Consider the following 21,819-nt stretch of genomic DNA (forward strand, 5'->3'; position numbering starts at 1 on the left):
CGGCATTCATTTAAATTTGCTGCTTAGATGTGCAGGTAAGCCGTGTTGTCACCATGACTTGCAATGATGTCTTTCTGAATGGTCCTTCACAATCTAGAATTAGACATGGATTCCTTGGTTTATTCACTGGATGATAAATGAGGATGTGTCATGATTATGAATGAGAAATGCATTCTCATTAGATCCCAGGGCAAAATGACTTTCAGAAGTGATGTGCCCTCATCTTTACCATATAAGGCCGTTATTGTATGGTTTCCTTCAGTTTCCATGGACTTGAGCTCTCAGCAGTTTATAATTGCCCAGCTCCGCCCTTTTAAAGATACATACTTATGGGTGAAATATGTTGTGCTTTAGGTTTAATTTTGTGATGGGTAAGAAGCTATTTGGAGGTGCAAGCCCTTGGGATCACAGCAGCTGATAACTTGACTGTGTGCGGAGCACACCCTGTGTGTAAAGCCATCATTGCACATTTAAAACAGCATTTTTTCCTCATACTTCTTTTTGTTCCTCTATCACTGTCAGACATTTAGTCGATTCCTTTTCTGTTGTGCTGCAGGATGATGCTACTTTCCCTGTTTTATTTGTTGTAAGGATTTATGATGATGTTATAACCAGAGGAAGCAGCTGTTTGCAGGGTATCATTTTTCATTAACTTGTGTTTCTGATGACCAGCTGCCACTAATTTCAACATTACTCTTGTGCCTTTTTCACAACCCCATGGCATAGTGGAAATTTTCTTTCTCTGTAGAAACCTAGTAGGATTGTCAGTGATATTTTAGATCTCTGCTTCATGGTTTTCTCTGTTCCTATTTCTTAGAAAGTGGGAATAATAGAGTTGCTGTTTCATGAAGGTAGTTGTGATAATGCACATAAAAGATTGTCATACAGTTCTTAGCATGTAACATAAGCACTCTGAAAGTGCTAGCGATTTTTATTACTAATTATTTGTTTTTGATAGAAAGGGGGGAAGTAAGTGGCAGTTGTCTTTTGAATTACATTCAAGTTCCCATGAAACTCTTGGGCTCTTTATTACTTTTATGCTATAGACTTGTCGGGGCTGAGTTGAGAATGGCAGAAATGCTTCTTACTGTTCTCAGATATCTTACTTGATTGAAGAATACTGGTGAGTAGCTATTTACTTTTGGCCAGGGTTGTATAATTTTAACCTTAAAAAGAAAAGTCATTTAGTAAGCTTCTGAGTATAGTTAAGAACAACTAGTATTAATGTACTACCAGATTCCCCTCAAAATTGCTGTATATCTGAGCAAAAGCTCTTCCTAGCCCAGATTGAAAAAAATTATTTGGTGTCCTTGGATGTTTAGAGTTCAGTGACTGTACTCTGCCATCAGGGATGCCAGATGGGGTGTGCTGGGGTGAGCCTCAGAATGCAAAGACCCTGAGATACAATAAAACATTTCAGGTAGAAAAACTCTTTTCCTTGGGATTAAAGGTTTTTTTTTTTAGATTTTTAAAATAATTAATTAACTAATTAATTTATGGCTGCGTTGGGTCTTAGTTGCGGCACGTGGGATCTTTGTTGAGGCATGCAGGATCTTCACTGTGGTGCGTGGGCTTCTCTCTAGTTGTGGCTTGTGGGTTTTCTCTTCTCTAGTTGTGGTGCACAGGCTCCAGGGTGCGTGGGCTCTGTAGTTGTGGCACGTGGGTTCCAGAGCACGTGGGCTCTGTAGTTTGCGGCTCACGGGCTCTAGTTGAGGTGCGTGAGCTCAGTAGTTGTGGCATGCGGGCTTAGTTGCCCCACAGCATGTGGGATCTTAGTTCCCTGACCAGGGATCAAACCCACGTCCCCTGCATTGCAAGGTGGATTCTCTACCACTGGGACACCGGTGAAGTCCCATAGATTTTTTTTTTAATGTAAATTAATAACAATACATTGGTGTGTTTCTCAACTTTATTATATTTTATTTTTTTAAAATAGGAAACAAAATAATAGGACACTCATGTACTCACCTACAAGATTAAACAGATGTTAATATTTTGCCATGTTTGTTTCATATCTCCCTTTTTTGAAAACAGTACAGTATAACAGATGTAGCCAGAATACCATTCTCCTTTCCATCTTTTCTCCTCCCCCAGCGGTAATTGTCTCCTCAAAGTTGGTATGTATCATATGTTTGTACTTTATTACATGTGTATGTACCTATAACATAGACTATTGTTTTGTATGTTTTAAACTTTTATATAAGTGATATTTATTCTCATACCAAAGGACAGTTACATTGCTTCTGCTTTTTTCACTGTTTCCAACAGTGCTTCCATGAATACGCTTGTGCAAAATATGGGAGTGTTTCTCTTGCACAGACCATCGAGAAGTGGTATTGCTGAGGGGTGGACAACTTCAGCTGCAGTTGTTTCCAAATTGCTCTCAAAAGGAATCGTAGCAGGATACTCTCCTGTGCGTAGTTTTTGTGAGTTCCTCTTTCCAAACATGTTTGCCAGCACTTGTATTTAGACTTCTAAATTCTTGCCAGTTTTAATAGGTGTCAAATATTACCTTATCGTTTTAATTTGCAGTTCCCTGATTACCAGTGAGATGGAGTACTTTCCATACATCTGTTGGCTTTTCAGGCTTCCTTCCCTGTGGATCCCTGTTCATATCATTTGCCCCTTATTCTATTAAGTTGTTTGTTGATTTTGTCAGGTATATATTTTATGTATACATACATATATATATGTATGTATCTACACACACACACGTAGATATAAAATCTTCTCCCAGTCTGCAGCTTGTCTTTTCACTTTACTTGTGTTTTTTGAGAACAACCCACACTGCTGAATATGCATTACTTTTTTCCCCCCTCCTTTTTTGAGGGGAGTTTGCATCAATATTTTTAAGTCACATAGGCCTAAGTTTCTCTTCCTTACACTGTCCTTCATATCAAGGTGGTACATTCCTTATGTAGTGAGTTCAGCAGTGCGCCTTTATTTTTTATTCTCTGGGAACACTGGTTTGAGATGATTTCTTCCTTGAATGTTTGGGAAAACTCATCTGTAAAACCATCTGGGCCTATTATTTTTGGTATTTACTGATTGATTTTGGGTGGGCAGTGATGTATGGAGTTACAGTACTGGTTCTTTTTTTTTTTAAATTTTTGGCTGCGTTGGGTCTTCATTGCTGCACGCGGCCTTTCTCTAGTTGTGGCGAGCAGGGGCTACTCTTCGTTGCGGTGCGCAGGCTTCTCATTGTGGTGGCTTCTCTTGTTGCAGAGTATGGGCTCTAGGTGTGTGGGCTTCAGTAGTTGCAGTGCGTGGGCTTCAGTAGTTGAGGCTCGCGGGCTCTAGAGTGCAGGCTCAGTAGTTGTGGCACATGGGCTTAGTTGCTCTGTGGCATGTGAGATCTTCCTGGACCAGGGCTTGAACCTGTGTCCCCTGCATTGGCAGGCGGATTCTTAACCACTGCACCACCAGGGAAGCCCACAGTACTGGTTCTTTTATGGTTCTGGGTCTCTTTAGGTTTTCTGTTTATTGAAGGAGTTTTGATACATCACACATTTTCTAGGAGCTTGCTTATTTCATCTGGAATTTTAAGATTTGTTTTAGCTATATCCCACAAGTTTTGATATGGCATGTATTTACTGACCAATTTTAACCTTTTTCTATTGGCTATTATGACTTTCTATGTGAATTATTTAGTAAATTAAAAAAATTTCAGGGACTTCCCTGGTGGTGCAGTGGTTAAGAATCCGCCTGCCAATGCAGGGGACACGGGTTCGAGCCCTGGTCTGGGAAGATCCCACATGCCGTGGAGCACCTAAGCCGGTGAGCCACGACTACTGAGCCTGTGCTGTAGAGCCCGTGAGCCACAACTGCTGAGCCCGCATGCCACAGCTACTGAAGCCTGTGCACCTAGAGCCTGTGCTCTGCAACAAGAAAAGCCACCACAACGAAGAAGCCCCTGCTCACCACAACTAGAGAAAGCCCGCGCTCAGCAACGAAGACCCAACGCAGCCAAAAATAAATAAATAAATAAGTTTTTAAAAAAAAAAAAAGAAGCAGCAGCAGCAGCAGCCTGATACCGTTTATGTTCCTGGTGCGGTAGGAAGGGTAGGAGTGGTGTCGAGGACTTGGATAGGTTGGCAAACACTTTAAAAAAAAAACAAAAACTTTTCAGATGCATTGGAGATTTTTGGCTTATATTTTTCTGTTAATTTTTAATTGTATTGCGTTGTACTCAGAACATGTTCTGTACAATATTGATTCCTTGGTAGTTTTTGAGATTTGCTTTGTGGTATTCTAATTGGTGATTAAAAAAAAACGTTTATTAGTGTGCTTGGAAACAAAAAAAATGTGTGTTTTAAAATGTTGGCTATGGGCTTCCCTGGTGGCGCAGTGGTTGCGATGCAGGGGACGCCGGTTTGTGCCCCGGTCCGGGAAGATTCCACATGCCGCGGAGTGGCTGGGCCCATGAGCCATGGCCGCTGAGCCTGCGCGTCCGGAGCCTGTGCTCCGCAACAGGAGAGGCCACAGCAGTGAGAGGCCCGTGTACCGCAAAAAAAAAAAATAAATAAAAATAAAAAATAAAATAAAATGTTGGCTACAAGTTGTACATATCCGTTAGATCAAGCTTGTTACTTTTGTTAAAGCCGTTTATATTCATACTGATTTTTGTCTGTTTGATCTCTTAAATCTTTATTAGAATCTCTTAAGATTATGGTTTTGTCCTTTTCTCCTTGTACTTCTGTCAATTTCTGCTTTAATTATTTTGAAGCATAGGTAGTTAGATGAGTTAAAGTCCATAGTGACTATAGCTTTTCTCTGAATTGTTTCTTTAAATGTTAAAATGTAATCTTAAATAATGCATTTCCCCTTAAAATCTATTTGTTCTAGTATAACCACCTGGTACATATTTTTATATCCCTTCCCCTCCTTTAGTTGCCTTTTTGTATTATTATTTTGTAAATGTGTCTTATAGCTGGTTTTAATCTGATCTGAAACACCTCATCTTTTAGTGGGTGAGTTTAAGTCATTCATATTTACCGCAGTTTGTGATTTATGGTTGGTTTTATTTCCACCATCTTATTTTGTGCTTTCTAGTTTTCATGCTTTTTCTTGCCTTTTTTTCTTTTTATTTCCTCTTTCTCTTATATTGAATGAGTTTTTAAAATTCCACTAACCTTCCTACCACTCCATACACTTTTTGCAAGTTATATATTCTCTTTTAGTGTTTACCCTTAATTTTAACATACTTACATGACTTAAAGTCTAAAACTAGTCAAATTTTCTGCCTTTTTCTAGGGAAGCGCCCTGAACCCTTTGAATTCTGATCATATCTTTCTATCTTACATGTTATTGTTGTTTAGTGTTTTAGTTCTGCCTTGTCTTACCTGTACTCCAGTTAGTCATAATTACTACTGTTCTATACAGTCAATGCCTATTTACATTGACCACATTTACCAATTCTTTTGCTCACTTCTTGTTTTGATATCCCAGTTCGTTCTTCTGGTTCACTTTCTTTTCCTGAAATAAGTCCTTGAACTTAGTTCTTTGAAATTAATTTTGAAATTCTTTGAGATAAGTCCAAGAACTTAATTCTTTGAATAAGAGTCTTTAAATGGTAAATTTTCTGTATCTTTTTGCTTAAAAATGTTGGGGTTTTTGTTTGTTTGTTTGGTCATCACTTTTGGATGATAGTTTATCTGGGCATAGAATGCACAGGTGGTTGTTTTTCTTCCCATTTCTGAGATAGTTTCTGATGTCTTTGTTTCTGTACTTGCCTTTGAGAAGTCTGCTCACAGCTAGTCTAGTTATTCTCTCTGTAGGTAATCTGTCTTTTCTCTGGCTGCTTTTGTTTGAGATCTTATCTTTGTTTTAGGTGTTCTGTGTTGCACTAGGATATTCTACTTGGGACCTGTGCCTCTTCAATCTGAAGACTCATGCCCTCAGTTAAACTTGGAAAATCCTCGGCCCTCATCTCTTCAGTTTTTTGTTTCTCTTGCATTTTCTCCTTCTGGAATGTCTGTTGCGATGTGTGTCAGACCTCAACCTGGCCTTTGTGTCTCAGAATGTTTTAAATTACTAAATATCACACATTCAAGAGAGTAACTATATCTATAGTTTAAATAATAATAATGCATAATAAAACAGTAATAATATTAGAAAACAAAACACCTGTGAGTTCACCTCCAGCACCTTGAGTAGTAGACCATTACGTGGGGTAGGAACTCCAGGGGAGGAGCACTCACGGGGGAATTAGGTAAAACTACCTGGCTTGGGTGCTTAGTAGCAGCTCCTTCTTTATGGAAGGATGCAGTCAGGGGTGTTGGTAGAATGGATTCTGGCAGTTGTTAAATTTTGGGTAATATTTTTTGAGCACTAGAGGTGCTGGGGTGGTACCAAGTGCTTTGCCTTGATTGTCTCAGTTAATTCTCACATCAGCTCTTGAAGAAAGAATTCTAGCGTTCTCGTTTTACAGGTGAGAAACTGAGGTCGCCAGATGAAGTAATTTGGCCAGAGCCTCAGGGGAGAAAATGGCAGCGCCACACCCCAGCCCTGGCAGCCTGGTCCCTGACCCTCACTGCTTCTCGGCCTGTCAGTGACCCACGTGGCTTCTCGTACAAGACCCAGGTTCTCTGTAATATTGTGTTTCTTCCTTGGCATTTTCGTTTATGAATTCCTGTTTTTGGTGATGCAATTCCGGAGACCGAAACTCTGGGTTGAACTAGTTTTGCAAGAGAATGGGGGAGCATGTGAAAAAACCCAGGCCTCAGGTCCGTAGGCTGGTGCACCTTCACACCTCAACTCAACTCACCTTTCTGCGCAGAAAACCTTCCCAAAGGCTGGAGCCCCCCGCACAGCTGCTTGAATGTCCTTCTTCTGTGTTCCTGCCGCCTTGGGCCTGTCCTGGTGCTGCACGTCTTGTGCTGCGCTGTAACTGGAGCTTTAGATGGACTCCACGCTCAGCCAGGACGTGGAGGGCGCCCTGCTCACCTCTGTGTCTCCAACACTCAGCTCAGTGTCTGGCCCAGAGTTGACGGATAACACACGCTTGTAATTCTGTAATGATTGAGTAAGTTAACATTATACAGGAAGAACTAATAATAAGTGCCAGCTTTTTATTGAGTATTTACTGTATTCTGGGTACTCTAATGAATTTTTTACACACCTTATACAGATGGTTGTAATGCTAGGTTATGATTTACCTCATTTCTCATTTACTCCTCACGGTAATCCTGGGAGGTAAGTATTACTGTTACTCATTTTACAGATGACAAGCTGAAGCTTAGAGAGATTACCTGTCTGAGATCACACACTGTTTAACCAAGAGAGCCTGGACTTGAATCCATATCTGTCTGACTCTGGAGCCTGTGGTCTTTGTGCTTTAGCACACTGCTTCTCTGGAGATTTCCACAGTCAAGTCAAAGTGGAGAAATCCAAATTTACTGATGTTGAAAATTTTCCAAGAAGCCTGCCCCTGTGTTGTGACAGCTGGCCATAGCAGGAGAGTAGCATCAACCAAAAAATAGGTTCACTTTTGCATTGTGGTGATTCCTTTCTGTTCACCTGCTGTTTAGCATATGTAGAAGAACATCAGCAAGGACTGGCATTAACCTTTTTAAAAAGAAGCAGCCTTTGTACAGCTGTTGTTGTAATAGCATTTGTCTTGGTTGACACCAGACAAAATTGGTCCGATAAGCCAGATTGGCTTGTTAGGTTCAAGTGTGTAACATGAGCACGTTGTGATGGTTGCTATGACCAACATTAGAAGTTGTGTTCTTAATGAGATGTGGATCTGGGTAATGGCTGAGAGCTAAGGTGGTTAATTAGAAGGCCCGGCTGGCGTTTCTGTTGACGGAAGAGACCAAGACATTGAAACGTACTATGTCCTTCGGCTGCTCAGCAGTGGATAAAGCTTTTCTTTTTATTACCTTCACTTTGCTTGCTCCCTGGAAGTGCCATCCACTTCCAGAACTGTTAATTTGTATATTCAAGGGCATTAGCTTATCATATTAAAGGTTATATTTTACATTTTGAATAATACCAGGTTTGTTTTTTTTTAAAACAGTAAAAACACACCTATAATTTACAATAGGCTATTGTTAGAATTGTATTGTGGTAAAAAGACTCTTGTATTCTCTTTTGCTGTGTCTATTAATGCTGTTGATTAAATAAAATCTCTGTGGTTCTGGAAATGTAGATCCTTAATTTGATGGAGTATCCTTGGTAGTAGCTTTCTAGAAATGCAAGTTGACATTTCTTAACAGTTGACGTTGGCTGATATGAACGTCATAATTTGTAGATTCTTGAGAGTTTGGGGTAGAAGTAATAAAGGAGAAGTGGGTCTGACAAAACATAAAAACTCTGTGGCATTGATGTTACATAATATGTCTGTTTCTCTCTCCTTTCAGACTGGTCGAATTGACAAATCCTACCCCACAGTGTGTGGTCACACAGGACCAGTGCTGGACATAGACTGGTGCCCACATAATGATCAGGTCATTGCCAGCGGCTCAGAGGACTGCACGGTTATGGTAAGTTCCCTCGGTGTGGCGGGCACACAGGCCAGCGACACTCACCTACTGCCTTCAAAGAGTGTGTGTGTGGAGGCTTGAAACGCAGAAAATCATAGAGCTTTGATTGTCCATTGGACTATACAAGAATTTAGCAACACTGAAGTTTAACTGCAGATAAGCCGTTTTACAAGTTTATATCAAGGAGTTGTACTCTCTTGTCTTTTTTCTTCTTTTGCTTGTGTGTGTGCGCATCCTTGTTAACAGTTGACACATCTGCTTGATGGGAAGATTTTAGGGAAAGTAAAGTGACTTTCAAATAATTCTGTGAATGCCATTGCACCACATGACCTCCCTCCCCTCTAAAAAAGGAGAGAAAAAATTGCTAGCATGAATTGCATATTACAGTGAAATACGATGCCAAAGTTTATATAGATAGATGGGATATGAAACAGATATTGAAAGATAATAAAGAGTTTTTGTAGGTGCTTATTTCCAAGCTAATGTCTAGTGGACCCTGGTTAACGAAGTCGTTCTTATGCAGATGTACAAATAACTAATTTGAAAGGTTGTTAAAGTAAGTTCTGTATGTTCCCCAGTTTAGATTCCAAAGGTAGGTTATGTATGAAACCAGGCTTCGGAGTACTTGTGAATGTGAAGCTTCTTGTTCTTGATTATGTTCTTCTTAGCCTTCAAATGTAATTATGAGTTTGGATCCATTTTTAATCCTAGCCCAACATCTGCTGCAAAGACTGAGCAAGAGCGCAGGCAGGGAGCCCTGAAGTCATGCCTGGAGTGAGGCAGGTCGTCCCTCAGGCAGCCTCACACCTGGCAGGTGGAGAGCTGCGAGAACTGCACTCTGGTTATCCCCCTCTTGGTTTTCTGTGCACTGAACCAGACTTTGAAACATTGTTTGGAAGGCTTTGTTAATTACAGTTATTTTACATAAAAGGAAATTAATTCCTGAACTGTGCCATTTAAACGTTTACCCATTTTTCCTCATGGACTTTTTGGTTGAGGATAACTCCTCCTGTGATCTCATGATTTTGGCAGCCAAAGTGTATTAAAGAAATATGCTGCTATTAAAAGGAATTGTTCCATTTAACATGCCTTGCTAAATTGATCGTTTGAATGGCTACAGACACATTTTGCTAAGGGGAAGGAATAGTGTTTAGACCTGATGCCCAAATCTTAAACTGAGAGTCTTAACCTTTCTTGGAGAAGCGGATTTGATCCATCCCTCCCCATCTCCAGCATTATTGGTCACATTGCCCTTTAAAAAAAAAAACCTTTGTATTATAAAACACACTAAACGAGCAGTTAAGTGAGTTCAATTAAGTGAAAAAATGAATTGAGGGACTTCCCTGGTGGCACAGTGGTTGGGAATCTGCCTGCCAACGCAGGGGACACGGGTTTGATCCCTGGTCCAGGAAGATCCCACATGCCGCGGAGCAACTAAGCCCGTGCACCACAACTACTGAGCCCACGCGCCTAGAGCCCGTGCTCTGCAACAAGAGAAGCCACTGCAATGAGAAGCCCGCACACCACAACAAAGAGTAGCCCCCGCTTGCCACAACTAGAGAAAGCCCACCCACAGCAACAAAGACCCAAGGCAGCCAAAAATAAATAAATTAAAAATAAATAAATTCATTAAAAAAAAAAAAGTGAACTGAGTTAGGAGGTTTATTACTGAGTGAACACCCTGTGACTGTCAAGAAATGGAACTTTCCCAGGCTTCTCAGTCTCTTCCCTGTGCCCCATCCCAGTCCCCATCCACTCCTCCCTCTCCAAGTAACCAGTAAAACTCACTTCCTTGCCTTTCTTTGTGGTTTTAATCACTCAAGCGTGCGTCTCTAGACGCTAGAGCTTAGTCTTCCAAGTTTTAAAAACTTGATATGCCTTTTAAGTCTTTCCTAATCTACAGGTTCCTCCTCCATCCTTTTCTTGTTGAAGAAGCCTGGTCTTTGACCTGTTGCTTCCAGAAGTCCAGAGTTTGCTGATTGCACCCTCGTGGTCCAGTCCAACCTGCTACTCTGTCTTTCAGATTCCCTGCGAGTTGGCAGCTGGATCCTAGAGCATGATTAGATTCAGATTCCATCCCTTTGACAAGCCTAGAGCTCGTGCTCTGGTCTCCCCTCAGGAGGCACAAGGTGTCAAGATGCCTGGTTTTTGGCTCATTTTTTTTTTTTTTTTTTGCGATACGCGGGCCTCTCACTGTTGTGGCCTCTCCCGTTGCGGAGCACGGGCTCCGGACGCGCAGGCCCAGCGGCCATGGCTCACGGGCCCAGCCGCTCCGCGGCACGTGGGATCTTCCCGGACCGGGGCACGAACCCGTGTCCCCTGCATCAGCAGGCGGACTCTCAACCACTGCGCCACCAGAGAAGCCCTTGGCTCATTTTTGATTTGTGCAGTTATTGATGCCCAGCACCTAGATCCAGCAACTCATTAGGGGGTCTCAAAATGGTGATATTAAATGCTATGATTTTGTTTTCAGTTTTCAGCTGGTAAAATTTTTAAGGTGATGCTCTCTCTTATCTACTATTTAGTTACCCAGGAGTATAGTTCATATAGGAAAGCAGGGTAAATGCTTGATTCTTTCCTTTTATTTACCCAGTTTTCAAAGTAATGAATTGGTTCTTAATCTTCCTCAGAAGGTGACCAATTAGTTTTTCGTTTGGAGGTTTTTTCCCCCTTTCATTTTGAACTGAATGGGTTTCGATCTATTACAATTCTTTTCTCAAAGCTCAGGGGATTCAGTCTATGTTAATGGGAACCTCTTCTCAGTTCCTGAGTCCTTCCGAAGTGACACTACTTGTTTCTGTTGCTTCCTTGCAACAGAATGTATGTCCAGGTGTCCCAGGCCCATCCCTAACCCCACACCTCAAATCCGCCACTTCTCTCAGAAGCTCTGGTTTGTTTTAATGGAAAATGGAGTTTCTAGATCACTCTCTGAGTGCTTAGGGATGCTCATTGTTACCGTAGCAATCATTGTTTTTAAGACTTTGCAGTAAATTTGGCTAGAATATACATATATATTTAAAGATATAATACCTTGTGACTTTGTCTTAATCTTTCCAGTTCAAATTCAGGACTGTATAGTTTTTACCTAACTTCTTTAATAATACATCTCTGTCTCCTTTGTTTTACACCAAGAATCCTGGTTCTCAGGAGTTCAGGATGAATTAGAATATCCTAATCTATCTCATTTGCTTTTTCACAGTATACATACAATAGTCTCACACTAAAAATACTAAGAGTATCACCACCATTATGATTACTGAAAGCAGTTTAAAAAGAAAAAAAGGCACTTGGACCATCTGAAGCTCCTTCTCTGGTAGATTCTAGACCCCAGTACTCTGGAAACCAACCAGAGAGGGCTCCCTTCCAGGACAGGCCCCACCCTGAGGAGCAGTTCCAAGGGATGGAATCAAATAGGAAAGGCTCGTGGGAACTGTATTCTCTAAGTTCTTCTATATTGACAATAGGTTGTTGTGACCTTTGTACTTAAAGGTGAATTTTTCTGGATATAAAATTCTTGGCTTGCAGTATTTCCTTGAGTATCTAAATATTTCATTTTCTTCTGGCATAAAGTGTTGCTGTAAAAAATCAGATGATCAGAAAAAATCTGATTTTCTTTTCCTTATAGAATATATGTTCTTTTTGCCTAGATGTTCATAAGATTTTTTTTTCTTAAAATGTAGTAATTTTACTAGACTATTGTTGGTTATTCTGAGTTGGTATTTCTGTGTGTGATGTGCTCTTTCAATATATGGTTTCAGGTCTTCCCCCCGCGCCCCCCAGGAAAGTTTTCTTGACTTAGAGTCTTCAGTATTTGTTCTGTTCCTTTGCTTTGGTTTTTCCCTTCAGGGACTCCTGTTATCCAAATGCTTTATCTTATTTACCTATCTTCGATATTTGTCAGTTTCTCTCCAAACCTTTTTTCTTAACTCATTTCTTTTAGGCTAAAATTTTTCTGCTTTTTACCTTTTATTTCTTTGGGGACATTATTATGTTTATTTGCTCTTAGCTTCTTTGTTAGTCTTCGTTTCTATAGTACTTTTCCTTTTATTTCTATTTTTCTTCTTGATTTCCGCCACCTTACTTTTGAGTTTTTCAAGTTCTGATTTATAATGTTTCCTGACTTGTATTGTTTTCTTAATAATGTCTTTTGAAATGTGTGTGATAGTTTTTATCTTTCTTTGGAGCTGGTCTTACTAGCATTCTTGTACTGTCTGCAGGGATGAATTCTCTTTTTTTCTCATAGTAATTTTGGAGCCTTGATTTTTTTTTTTTTTTTTTTTTTTTTTCTCCCTCCCTTATCTTTATGTGAATTTAGTTTTACCGAGCTTTCAGAAGCTGGCTTCCTTCATAAAGCTCTTCTAACTTCACAGAGCTCCCTCTTCTGTCCTTTTCAGGTAGTGTTCAGAAACATGGTGGCTTGCTCAGATTTCCTGACCTGCTTTTTTTTGGTCTGTCTGATTCCTTTGTCCATCTTATTTCTGTCCTGCTCAGATTTGATTCCATTTCTTGGAATTTCCACTCAGTGTGGGCCTGTCTCAGAAGGGAGTCCTCTCTGGTTGGTTTCTAGGGTATTGGGGTTTAGATTTCTCCAGCCCCTTCATACCTTTTTCGTTTCAAGTCCCTGTTCTCACCTGCTGTTGGAGAAGGCAAAGCCCCTTCCCGTTTCCGTTGTGGCCTCATGTTGGCCTGCTCTTCTCAGATCTGTGGGGCACCCCATTGCTGCCCCATGATTTTTTTTGCACAGAGGCCGACAACACGCGGGTTGTGTGGCTGTTGGTGGTTTTCCTCCACACACTTGCATTTGGGTTATCACCTAGTTTTGTGTATATATTGTCCCTGTGTTTTTGTTTTGTTATCTGCCTGCTCTGTGTTTTTTTGAGGGACTTGGGAAGATCCCACAACTGTGCTGCCACTGACACCACCATTGTCCCAGAATCCTCTGACGTTGCCCCTTTATTGGTATTGCCAGAATGAACATTTTGTAAATTAAATAATGCTTTGGGATAAATCTTCCTCCTAGTTTTTTTTTCACTCCCTTAACTATGGTGCTGATATTTTAATCACTTAATGTCTCCCAAATCATTTGTTATTATTATTGGAGTAATTACAGAATGCTTTAACAACTCAGCAGTTGAAAAAACATTTTAAAGAAGTATTTGATCTTCTACCCCACCTGTTTCTTTTTTTAAAATTTTTAAATTTTTGAATTTTATTTTATTTATTTTTTATACAGCAGGTTCTTATTAGTTATCTATTTTATGCATATAAGTGTATATATGTATATATGTCAATTCCAATCACCCAATTCATCCCACCACCACCCCCATCCCTGCCACTTTCCCCGCTTAGTGTCCATACATTTGTTCTCTACATCTGTGTCTCTATTTCTGCCCTGCAAACCAGTTCATCTGTACCATTTTTCTAAGTTCCACGTATATGCGTTAATATACGATATTTGTTTTTCTCTTTCTGACTTACTTCACTCTGTATGACAGTCTCTAGGTCCATCCGCATCTCTACAAATGACCCAATTTTCTTGCTTTTTATGGGTGAGTAATATTCTGTTGTATATACGTACCACATTTTCTTTATCCATTCATCTGTCGATGGGCATTTAGGTTGCTTCCACGTCCTGGCTATTGTAAATAGTGCTGCAGTGAACATTGAGGTGAGTGTGTATTTTTGAATGGTTTTCTCTGGGTATATGCCCAGTAGTGGGATTGCTGGGTCATATGGTAGTTCTATTTTTAGTTTTTTAAGGAACCTCCATACTGTTCTCCATAGTGGCTATATCAATTTACATTCCCACCAACAGTGCAAGAGGGTTTCCTTTTCTCCACACCCTCTCCAGCATTTGCTGTTTGTAGATTTTCTGATGATGCCCATTCTAACTGGTGTGAGGTGATGCCTCATTGTAGTTTTGATTTGCATTTCTCTAATAATTAGTGATGTTGAGCAGCTTTTCATGTGCTTCTTGGCCATCTGTATGTCTTCTTTGGAGAAATGTCTATTTAGGTCTTCTGCCCATTTTCTGATTGGGTTGTTTGTTTTTTTAATATTGAGCTGCATGAGCTGTTTATATATTTTGGAGATTAATCCTTTGTCCGTTGATTCGTTTGCAAATATTTTCTCCCATTCTGAGGGTTGTCTTTTTGTCTTGTTTATGGTTTCCTTTGCTTTGCAAAAACTTTTAAGTTTCATTAGGTCCCATTTGTTTATTTTTGTTTTTATTTCCATTACTCTAGGAGGTGGATCAAAAAAGATCTTTCTGTGATTTATGTCAAAGAGTGTTCTTCCTATGTTTTCCTCTAAGAGTTTTATAGTGTCCAGTCTTACATTTAGGTCTCTAATCCATTTTGAGTTTATTTTTGTGTATGGTGTTAGGGAGTGTTCTAATTTCATTCTTTTACATGTAACTGTCCAGTTTTCCCAGCACCACTTATTGAAGAGACTGTCTTTTCTCCATGGTATATCCTTGCCTCCTTTGTCATATATTAGTTGACCATAGGTGCATGGGCTTATCTCTGGGCTTTCTCTCCTGTTCCATTGATCTATGTTTCTGTTTTTGTGCCAGTACCATATTGTCTTGATGACTGTAGCTTTGTAGTATAGTCTGAAGTCAGGGAGTCTGATTCCTCCAGCTCTGTTTTTTTCCCTCAAGACTGCTTTGGCTATTCAGGGTCTCTTGTGTCTCCATACAAATTTTAGGATTTTTTGTTCTAGTTCTGTAAAAAATGCCACTGGTAATTTGATAGGGATTGCATTGAATCTGTAGATAGCTTTGGGTAGTACAGTCATTTTCACAATATTGATTCTTGCAATCCAAGAACATGGTATATCTCTCCATCTGTTTGTGTCATCTTTGATTTCTTTCATCAGTGTCTTATAGTTTTCTGAGTATAGGTCTTTTACCTCCTTAGGTAGGTTTATTCCTAGGTTTTTATTCTTTTTGTTGCAGTGGTGAATGGATTGTTTCCTTCATTTCTCTTTCTGATCTTTTGTTGTTAGTGTATAGGAATGCAGGAGATTTCTGTGCATTAATTCTGTATCCTGCAACTTTACCAGATTCATTGATTAGCTCTAGTAGTTTTCTGGTGGCACCTTTAGGATTCTCTATGTGTAGTATCATGTCATTTGCAAACAGTGACAGTTTTAATTCTTCTTTTCCAATTTGTATGCCTTTTATTTCTTTTTCTTCTCTGGTTGCCGAGGCTAGGACTTCCAAAACTATGTTGAATAATAGTGGTGAGAGTGGACTTTCTTGTCTTGTTCCTGATCTTAGAGGAAATACTTTCAGTTTTTCACCAGTGAGAATGATGTTTGCTGTGGGTTTGTCGTAAATGGCCTTTATTATGTTGAGGTAGGTTCCCTCTCTGCCCACTTTCTGGAGAGTTTTTTTTTTATTATTCTTTTTAACATCATTATTAGAGTATAATTGCTTTACAGTGGTGTGTTAGTTTCTGCTTTATAACAAAGTGAATCAGCTATACGTATACATATATCACCGTATCTCCTCCCTCTTTTGTGTCTCCCTCCCACTCTCCCTATCCCACCTCTCTAGGTGGTAACAGAGCACTGAGCTGATCTCCCAGTGCTATGCGGCTGCTTCCCACTAGCTATCTGTTTTACATATGGTAGTGTATATATGTCCATGCCACTCTTTCACTTCATCCCAGCTTACCCTTCCCAATCCCCGTGTCCTCAAGTCCATTCTCTACGTCTGCGTCTTTATTCCTGTCCTGCCCCTGGGTTCTTCAGGACCTTTTTTTTTTTTTTTTTTTTTAAGATTCCATATATATGTGTTAGCATATGGTATTTGTTTTTCTCTTTCTGACTTTCTTCACTCTGTATGACAGACTCTAGGTCCATCCACCTCACTACAAATAACTCAATTTCGTTTCTTTTTATGGCTGAGTAATATTCCATTGTATACATGTGCCACATCTTCTTTATCCATTCATCTGTTGATGGACACTTAGGTTGCTTCCATGTCCTGGCTATTGTAAATAGAGCTGCAGTGAACATTGTGGTTTATGACTTTTTGAATTATGGTTTTCCCAGGGTATATTCCCAGTAGTGGGATTGCTGGGTCATACGGTAGTTCTATTTTTAGTTTTTTAAGGAAGCTCCATACTGTTCTCCATAGTGGCTGTATCAATTTACATTCCCATCAACAGTGCAAGAGGTTCCCTTTTCTCTGGAGAGTTTTTATCATAAATGGGTGTTGAATTTTGTCAAAAGCTTTTCCTGCATCTATTGAGATGATCATATGGTTTTTCTTCTTCAGTTTGTTAATACCATGTATCACATTGACTGATTTGTGTATATTGAAGAATCCTTGCATCCCTGGGATAAATCCTACTTGATCATGGTGTATGATCCTTTTAATCTGTTGTTGGATTCTGTTTGCTAGTATTTTGTTGAGAATTTTTGCATCCATATTCATCAGTGATATTGGTCTGTAATTTTCGTTTTTTTCTACTATCTTTGTCTGGTTTTGGTATCAAGGTGATGGTGGCCTCATAGAATGAGTTTGGGAGTGTACCTTCCTCTGCAATTTTTTGGAAGAGCTTGAGAAGGATGGGTCTTAGCTCTTCTCTAAATGTTTGATAGAATTCACCTGTGAAGCCATCTGGTCCTGGGCTTTTGTTTGTTGGAAGATTTTTAATCACAGTTTCAATTTCATTCCTTGTGATTGGTCTGTTCATATTTTCTATTTCTTCCTGGTTCAGTCTTGGAAGGTTATATCTTTCTAAGAATTTGTCCATTTCTTCCAGGTTGTCCATTTTATTGGCATAGAGTTGCTTGTAGTAGTCTCTTATGATGCTTTGTATTTCTGCGGTGTCTGTTGTAACTTCTCCTTTTTCATTTCTAATATTTTTGATAGGAGTCCTCTCCCTCTTTTTCTTGATGAGTCTGGCTAAAGTTTTATCAATTTTGTTTATCTTCTCAAAGAACCAGCTTTTAGTTTTATTGATCTTTGCTATTGTTTTCTTTGTTTCTATTTCATTTATTTCTGTTCTGATCTTTATGATTTCTTTCCTTCTGCTAACTTTGGGTTTTGTTTGTTCTTCTTTCTCTAGCTCCTTTAGGTGTAAGTTTAGATTGTTTATTTGAGATTTTTCTTGTGTCTTGAGGTAGGATTGTATTGCTGTAAACTTCCCTCTTAGAACTGCTTTTGCTGCATCCCATAGGTTTTGGATCATTGTGTTTTCCTTGTCATTTGTCTCTAGATATTTTTGGGGGGGGGGTACGCGGGCCTCTCACTGTTGTGGCCCCTCCCGTTGCGGAGCACAGGCTCCGACGTGCAGGCTCAGTGGCCATGGCTCACGGGCCCAGCCGCTCTGCGGCATGTGGGATCTTCCCGGACCGGGGCACGAACCTGTGTCCCCTGCCTCGGCAGGCGGACTCGCAACCACTGCACCACCAGGGAAGCCCTCTAGATATTTTTTGATTTCCTCAGTGATCTCTTGGTTATTTAGTAACATATTGTTTAGCCTCCACGTGTTTGTATTTTTTACGTTTTTTTCCCTGTAATTGATTTCTCATCTCATAGTGTTGTGGTTTGAAAAGATGCTTGATATGATTTCAATTTTCTTAAATTTACTGAGGCTTGATTTGTGACCCAAGATGTGATCTAATCTATCCTGGAGAATGTTCGTGTGCACTTGAGAAGAAAGTGTAATCTGCTGTTATTGGATGGAATGTCCTATAAATATCAATTAAATCTATCTGGTCTGTTGTATCATTTAAAGCTTGTGTTTCCTTGTTAATTTTCTGTCTGGATGATCTGTCCATTGGTGTAAGTGAAGTGTTAAAGTCTCCCACTATTATTGTGTTACTGTCAATTTCCTCTTTTATTTTATATCTGTTAGCAGTTGCCTCATGTCTTGAGGTGCTCCTGTGTTGGGTGCGTATATATTTATAATTGTTATATCGTCTTCTTGGATTGATCCCTTGAGCATTATGTAGTGTCCTTCCTTGTCTCTTGTAACATTCTTTATTTTAAAGTCTATTTTATCTGATAATGAGTATTGCTACTCCAGCTTTCTTTTGATTTCCATTTGCATGGAATATCTTTTTCCATCCCCTCACTTTCAGTCTGTATGTGTCCCTAGGTCTGAAGTAGGTCTGTTGTAGACAGCATATATATGGGTCTTGTATTTGTATCCATTCAGCGAGCCTGTGTCTTTTGGTTGGAGCATTTAATTCATTCACATTTAAGGTAATTATTGATATGTATGTTCCTATTACCATTTTCTTAATTGTTATGGGTTTGTTTTTGTAGGTCCTTTTCTTCTCTTGTGTTTCCCACTTAGAGAAGTTCCTTTAGCATTTGTTGTAGAGCTGGTTTGGTGGTGCTGAATTCTCTTAGCTTTTGCTTGTCTGTAAAGCTTTTGATTTCTCCGTCACATCTGAATGAGATCCTTGCTGGCTAGAGTAATCTTGGTTGTAGGTTCTTCCCTTTCATCACTTTAAATATATCATGCCACTCCCTTCTGGCTTGTAGAGTTTCTGCTGAGAAATCACCTGTTAACCTTATGAGAGTTCCCTTGTGTGTTATTTGTCGTTTTTCCCTTGTTGTTTTCAATAATTTTTGTCTTTAATTTTTGTCAGTTTGATTATTGTGTGTCGCCGTGTGTTTCTCCTTGGGTTTATCCTCCCTGGGTCTCTGTGCTTCCTGGACTTGGGTGGTTATTTGCTTTCCTATGTTAGGGAAGTTTTCGACTATAATCCTTCAACTATTTTCTCAGGTCCTTTCTCTCTCACCTCTCCTTCTGGGACCCCTATAATGCGAATGTTGTTGCGTTTAATGTTGTCCCAGAGGTCTCTTAGGCTGTCTTCATTTCATTTAAATCTTTTTTCTTTATTCCGTTCCGCAGCAGTGAATTCCACCATTCTGCCTTCCAGGTCACTTATCCGTTCTTCTGCCTCATTTATTCTGCTATTGATTCCTTCTAGTGTAGTTTTCATTTCAGTTATTGTGTTGTTCATCTCTGTTTGTTTGTTCTTTAATTCTTCTAGGTCTTTGTTAAACATTTCTGGCATCTTCTTGATATTTGCCTCCATTGTTTTTCCGAGGTCCTGGATCATCTTCACTATCATTATTCTGAATTCTTTCTCTGGAAGGTTGCCTATCTCCACTTCATTTAGTTGTTTTTCTGGGGTTTTCTCTTGTTCCTTCATCTGGTACGAAGTCCTCTGGCTTTTCATTTTGTCTGTCTTTCATGAATGTGGTTTTTCCTTCCACAGGCTGCAGGATTGTAGTTCTTCTTGCTTCTGCTGTATGCCCTCTCCCCACCTGCTTCTTAATACCTCATTTTCCCCTTTGTTCTCCTGAAGATAAAAGACAACAAATCAAATGATTTCATACAGCAACATTATTAATTTAAAAAAAAGCAGAAAAGTTCTCTGTAGTTTCCCAAGCGTAGCCTCCTGGTAATAATAGCCCAGGACCTGCAACTGTAGATGGATATCAAGGTCCAGCTCCAGTAGAGAAAGGATGCTGAGATAAGCCCACGTCACTTAAATGCTCTCAGCCTCAGTTGCCTTACATGCTTAAAAAACTAAATTAAATAAACAGGCCAATTGAGAGGATCAAGGAAGTATAATGAGTTACTATTTTTTACAGTGAGTTTTGATATATACTTATAGTGGATTCATGGTAGTAAGAATATCTTTAGCAAATAATTCAGTAGAAAAAAACAGAGTAGAACCAATTTACCAAATGATCTGTAAAATGATTAACTTAATTTAAAAAAAATACTTTTTGTATTTATAGTATAATTCCATTATGTCCTCTGCATTTAAGCAGTGATTTATTCACTGTGTGAGAATTGATTCTGTGGCAGTCATGTTACACTGATTGCAGTTTTAGAGAGGGAATGACAGCCTTATGGTACATTCCTCCATCTTTTAGAGATGGCTTCTTTAAGCAGCCGAAAAGTAAATTACATTGGCATGGTTTGCCTTTGGTGTACTACCTTTTTTTTTTTTTTTTTTTTTTCTTGTTTTTTGGCTGCATTGCTTGGCATGTGGTGTGGGATCTTAGTTCCCCAACCAGAGATCAGAACCTGTGCCCCCTGCACTGGCTGCAACGAACATTGTGGTACATGACTTTTTTTTTTTTTTTTTCGCGATATGCAGGCCTCTCTCACTGTTGTGGCCTCTCCTGTTGCAGAGCACAGGCTCCGGATGCGCAGGCTCAGCGGCCATGGCTCACGGGCCCAGCTGCTCCGCGGCACGTGGGATCTTCCCGGACCGGGACACGAACCCGTGTCCCCTGAATCGGCAGGCGGACTCTCAACCACTGTGCCACCAGGGAAGCCGCATGGTGTACTACTTTTGAAGTGATGTTTTGTATGAGCCGATAGCAATGATATAAACCCCTCTTTCCAGAAACTATACTCTGCTCCTAGGTTTTGCAGATTTTTGGTACTGTGAGTTCTTTTCTCTAACTCTCCTCACAGAGAGTTTTAACGATTGTAGCTGTTAAGTATTTTACTTGGGAAAATTTTAGCTCTAAGAAAATAACAGTGTTTAAATAATACAAAGGGCAGCCAAGAGGAATCCCCTGGCGGACCAGTGGTTAGAACTCTGTGCTTTCACTGCTGAGGGCCTGGGTTCAGTTCCTGGTGAGGGAACTAAGATCCCACAAGCTGAGTGGTGCGGCCAAAAATAAATAAATAAATAAAAGAGCAGGCAAGGCAAGTTTAGTGAATGATGTTGATTCAACACTGTCCCTTATCTGCAAACACAGATGCAAAAACTGGCGAATTCAGACGGTGCCGCTGCCTGACTGGTTCTTCCAGAGTCTGGGAGAGGGAAAGATCTTGCAGGAGGAGCATCTTATTTGCCTTTACCTAGATGTTCTGATTGGACCCAAATGATGAAGTTTAAATGGACACTTTTCCCTTTTCTCAAATCAGTCTTAAACTCCTGTGGAAATCAACAAAAATCAACTCCCTTTTTTTTTTTTTTTTTTTTTTTTTTTTTTTTTTGCGGTACGTGGGCCTCTCACTGTTGTGGCCTCTCCCGTTGCGGAGCACAGGCTCCAGGTGCACAGGCTCAGCGGCCACGGCCCACGGGCCCAGCCGCTCCGCGGCGTGTGGGATCTTCCCGGACCAGGGCACGAACCTGCGTCCCCTGCATCGGCAGGCGGACTCGCAACCACTGCGCCACCAGGGAAGCCCTAAACTCCCTATTTTACCCATTTTTGCTTCTGTTGTAAATTTTCCTATTGCAGTTTTTGCCTTGAAATAAAGGTAGAAGTGATGTGGTTGGTGATGGGAGTGCATTCCCCAGGACTCTGGTCCTACTCAGTCATTCAGCC

General features: G+C 40.1%; 1 protein-coding gene across 3 annotated transcripts in view; it reads left to right on the plus strand.

The window, feature by feature from the left end:
• Window positions 1-21,819, plus strand: part of CORO1C (coronin 1C) — an 83,981-nt gene that overhangs the window by 44,155 nt on the left and 18,007 nt on the right. For all 3 annotated transcript variants that reach the window (XM_007448234.1, XM_007448235.1, XM_007448236.1), the window contains exon 3: window positions 8,364-8,486. In XM_007448234.1, the coding sequence (XP_007448296.1) occupies window positions 8,364-8,486 (123 nt within the window). The remainder of the gene's footprint in view (window positions 1-8,363; window positions 8,487-21,819) is intronic.

This window comes from Lipotes vexillifer, unplaced genomic scaffold, assembly GCF_000442215.2.
Source record: "Lipotes vexillifer unplaced genomic scaffold, Lipotes_vexillifer_v1.1 scaffold236, whole genome shotgun sequence".
Classification (NCBI taxonomy): domain Eukaryota; kingdom Metazoa; phylum Chordata; class Mammalia; order Artiodactyla; family Lipotidae; genus Lipotes; species Lipotes vexillifer.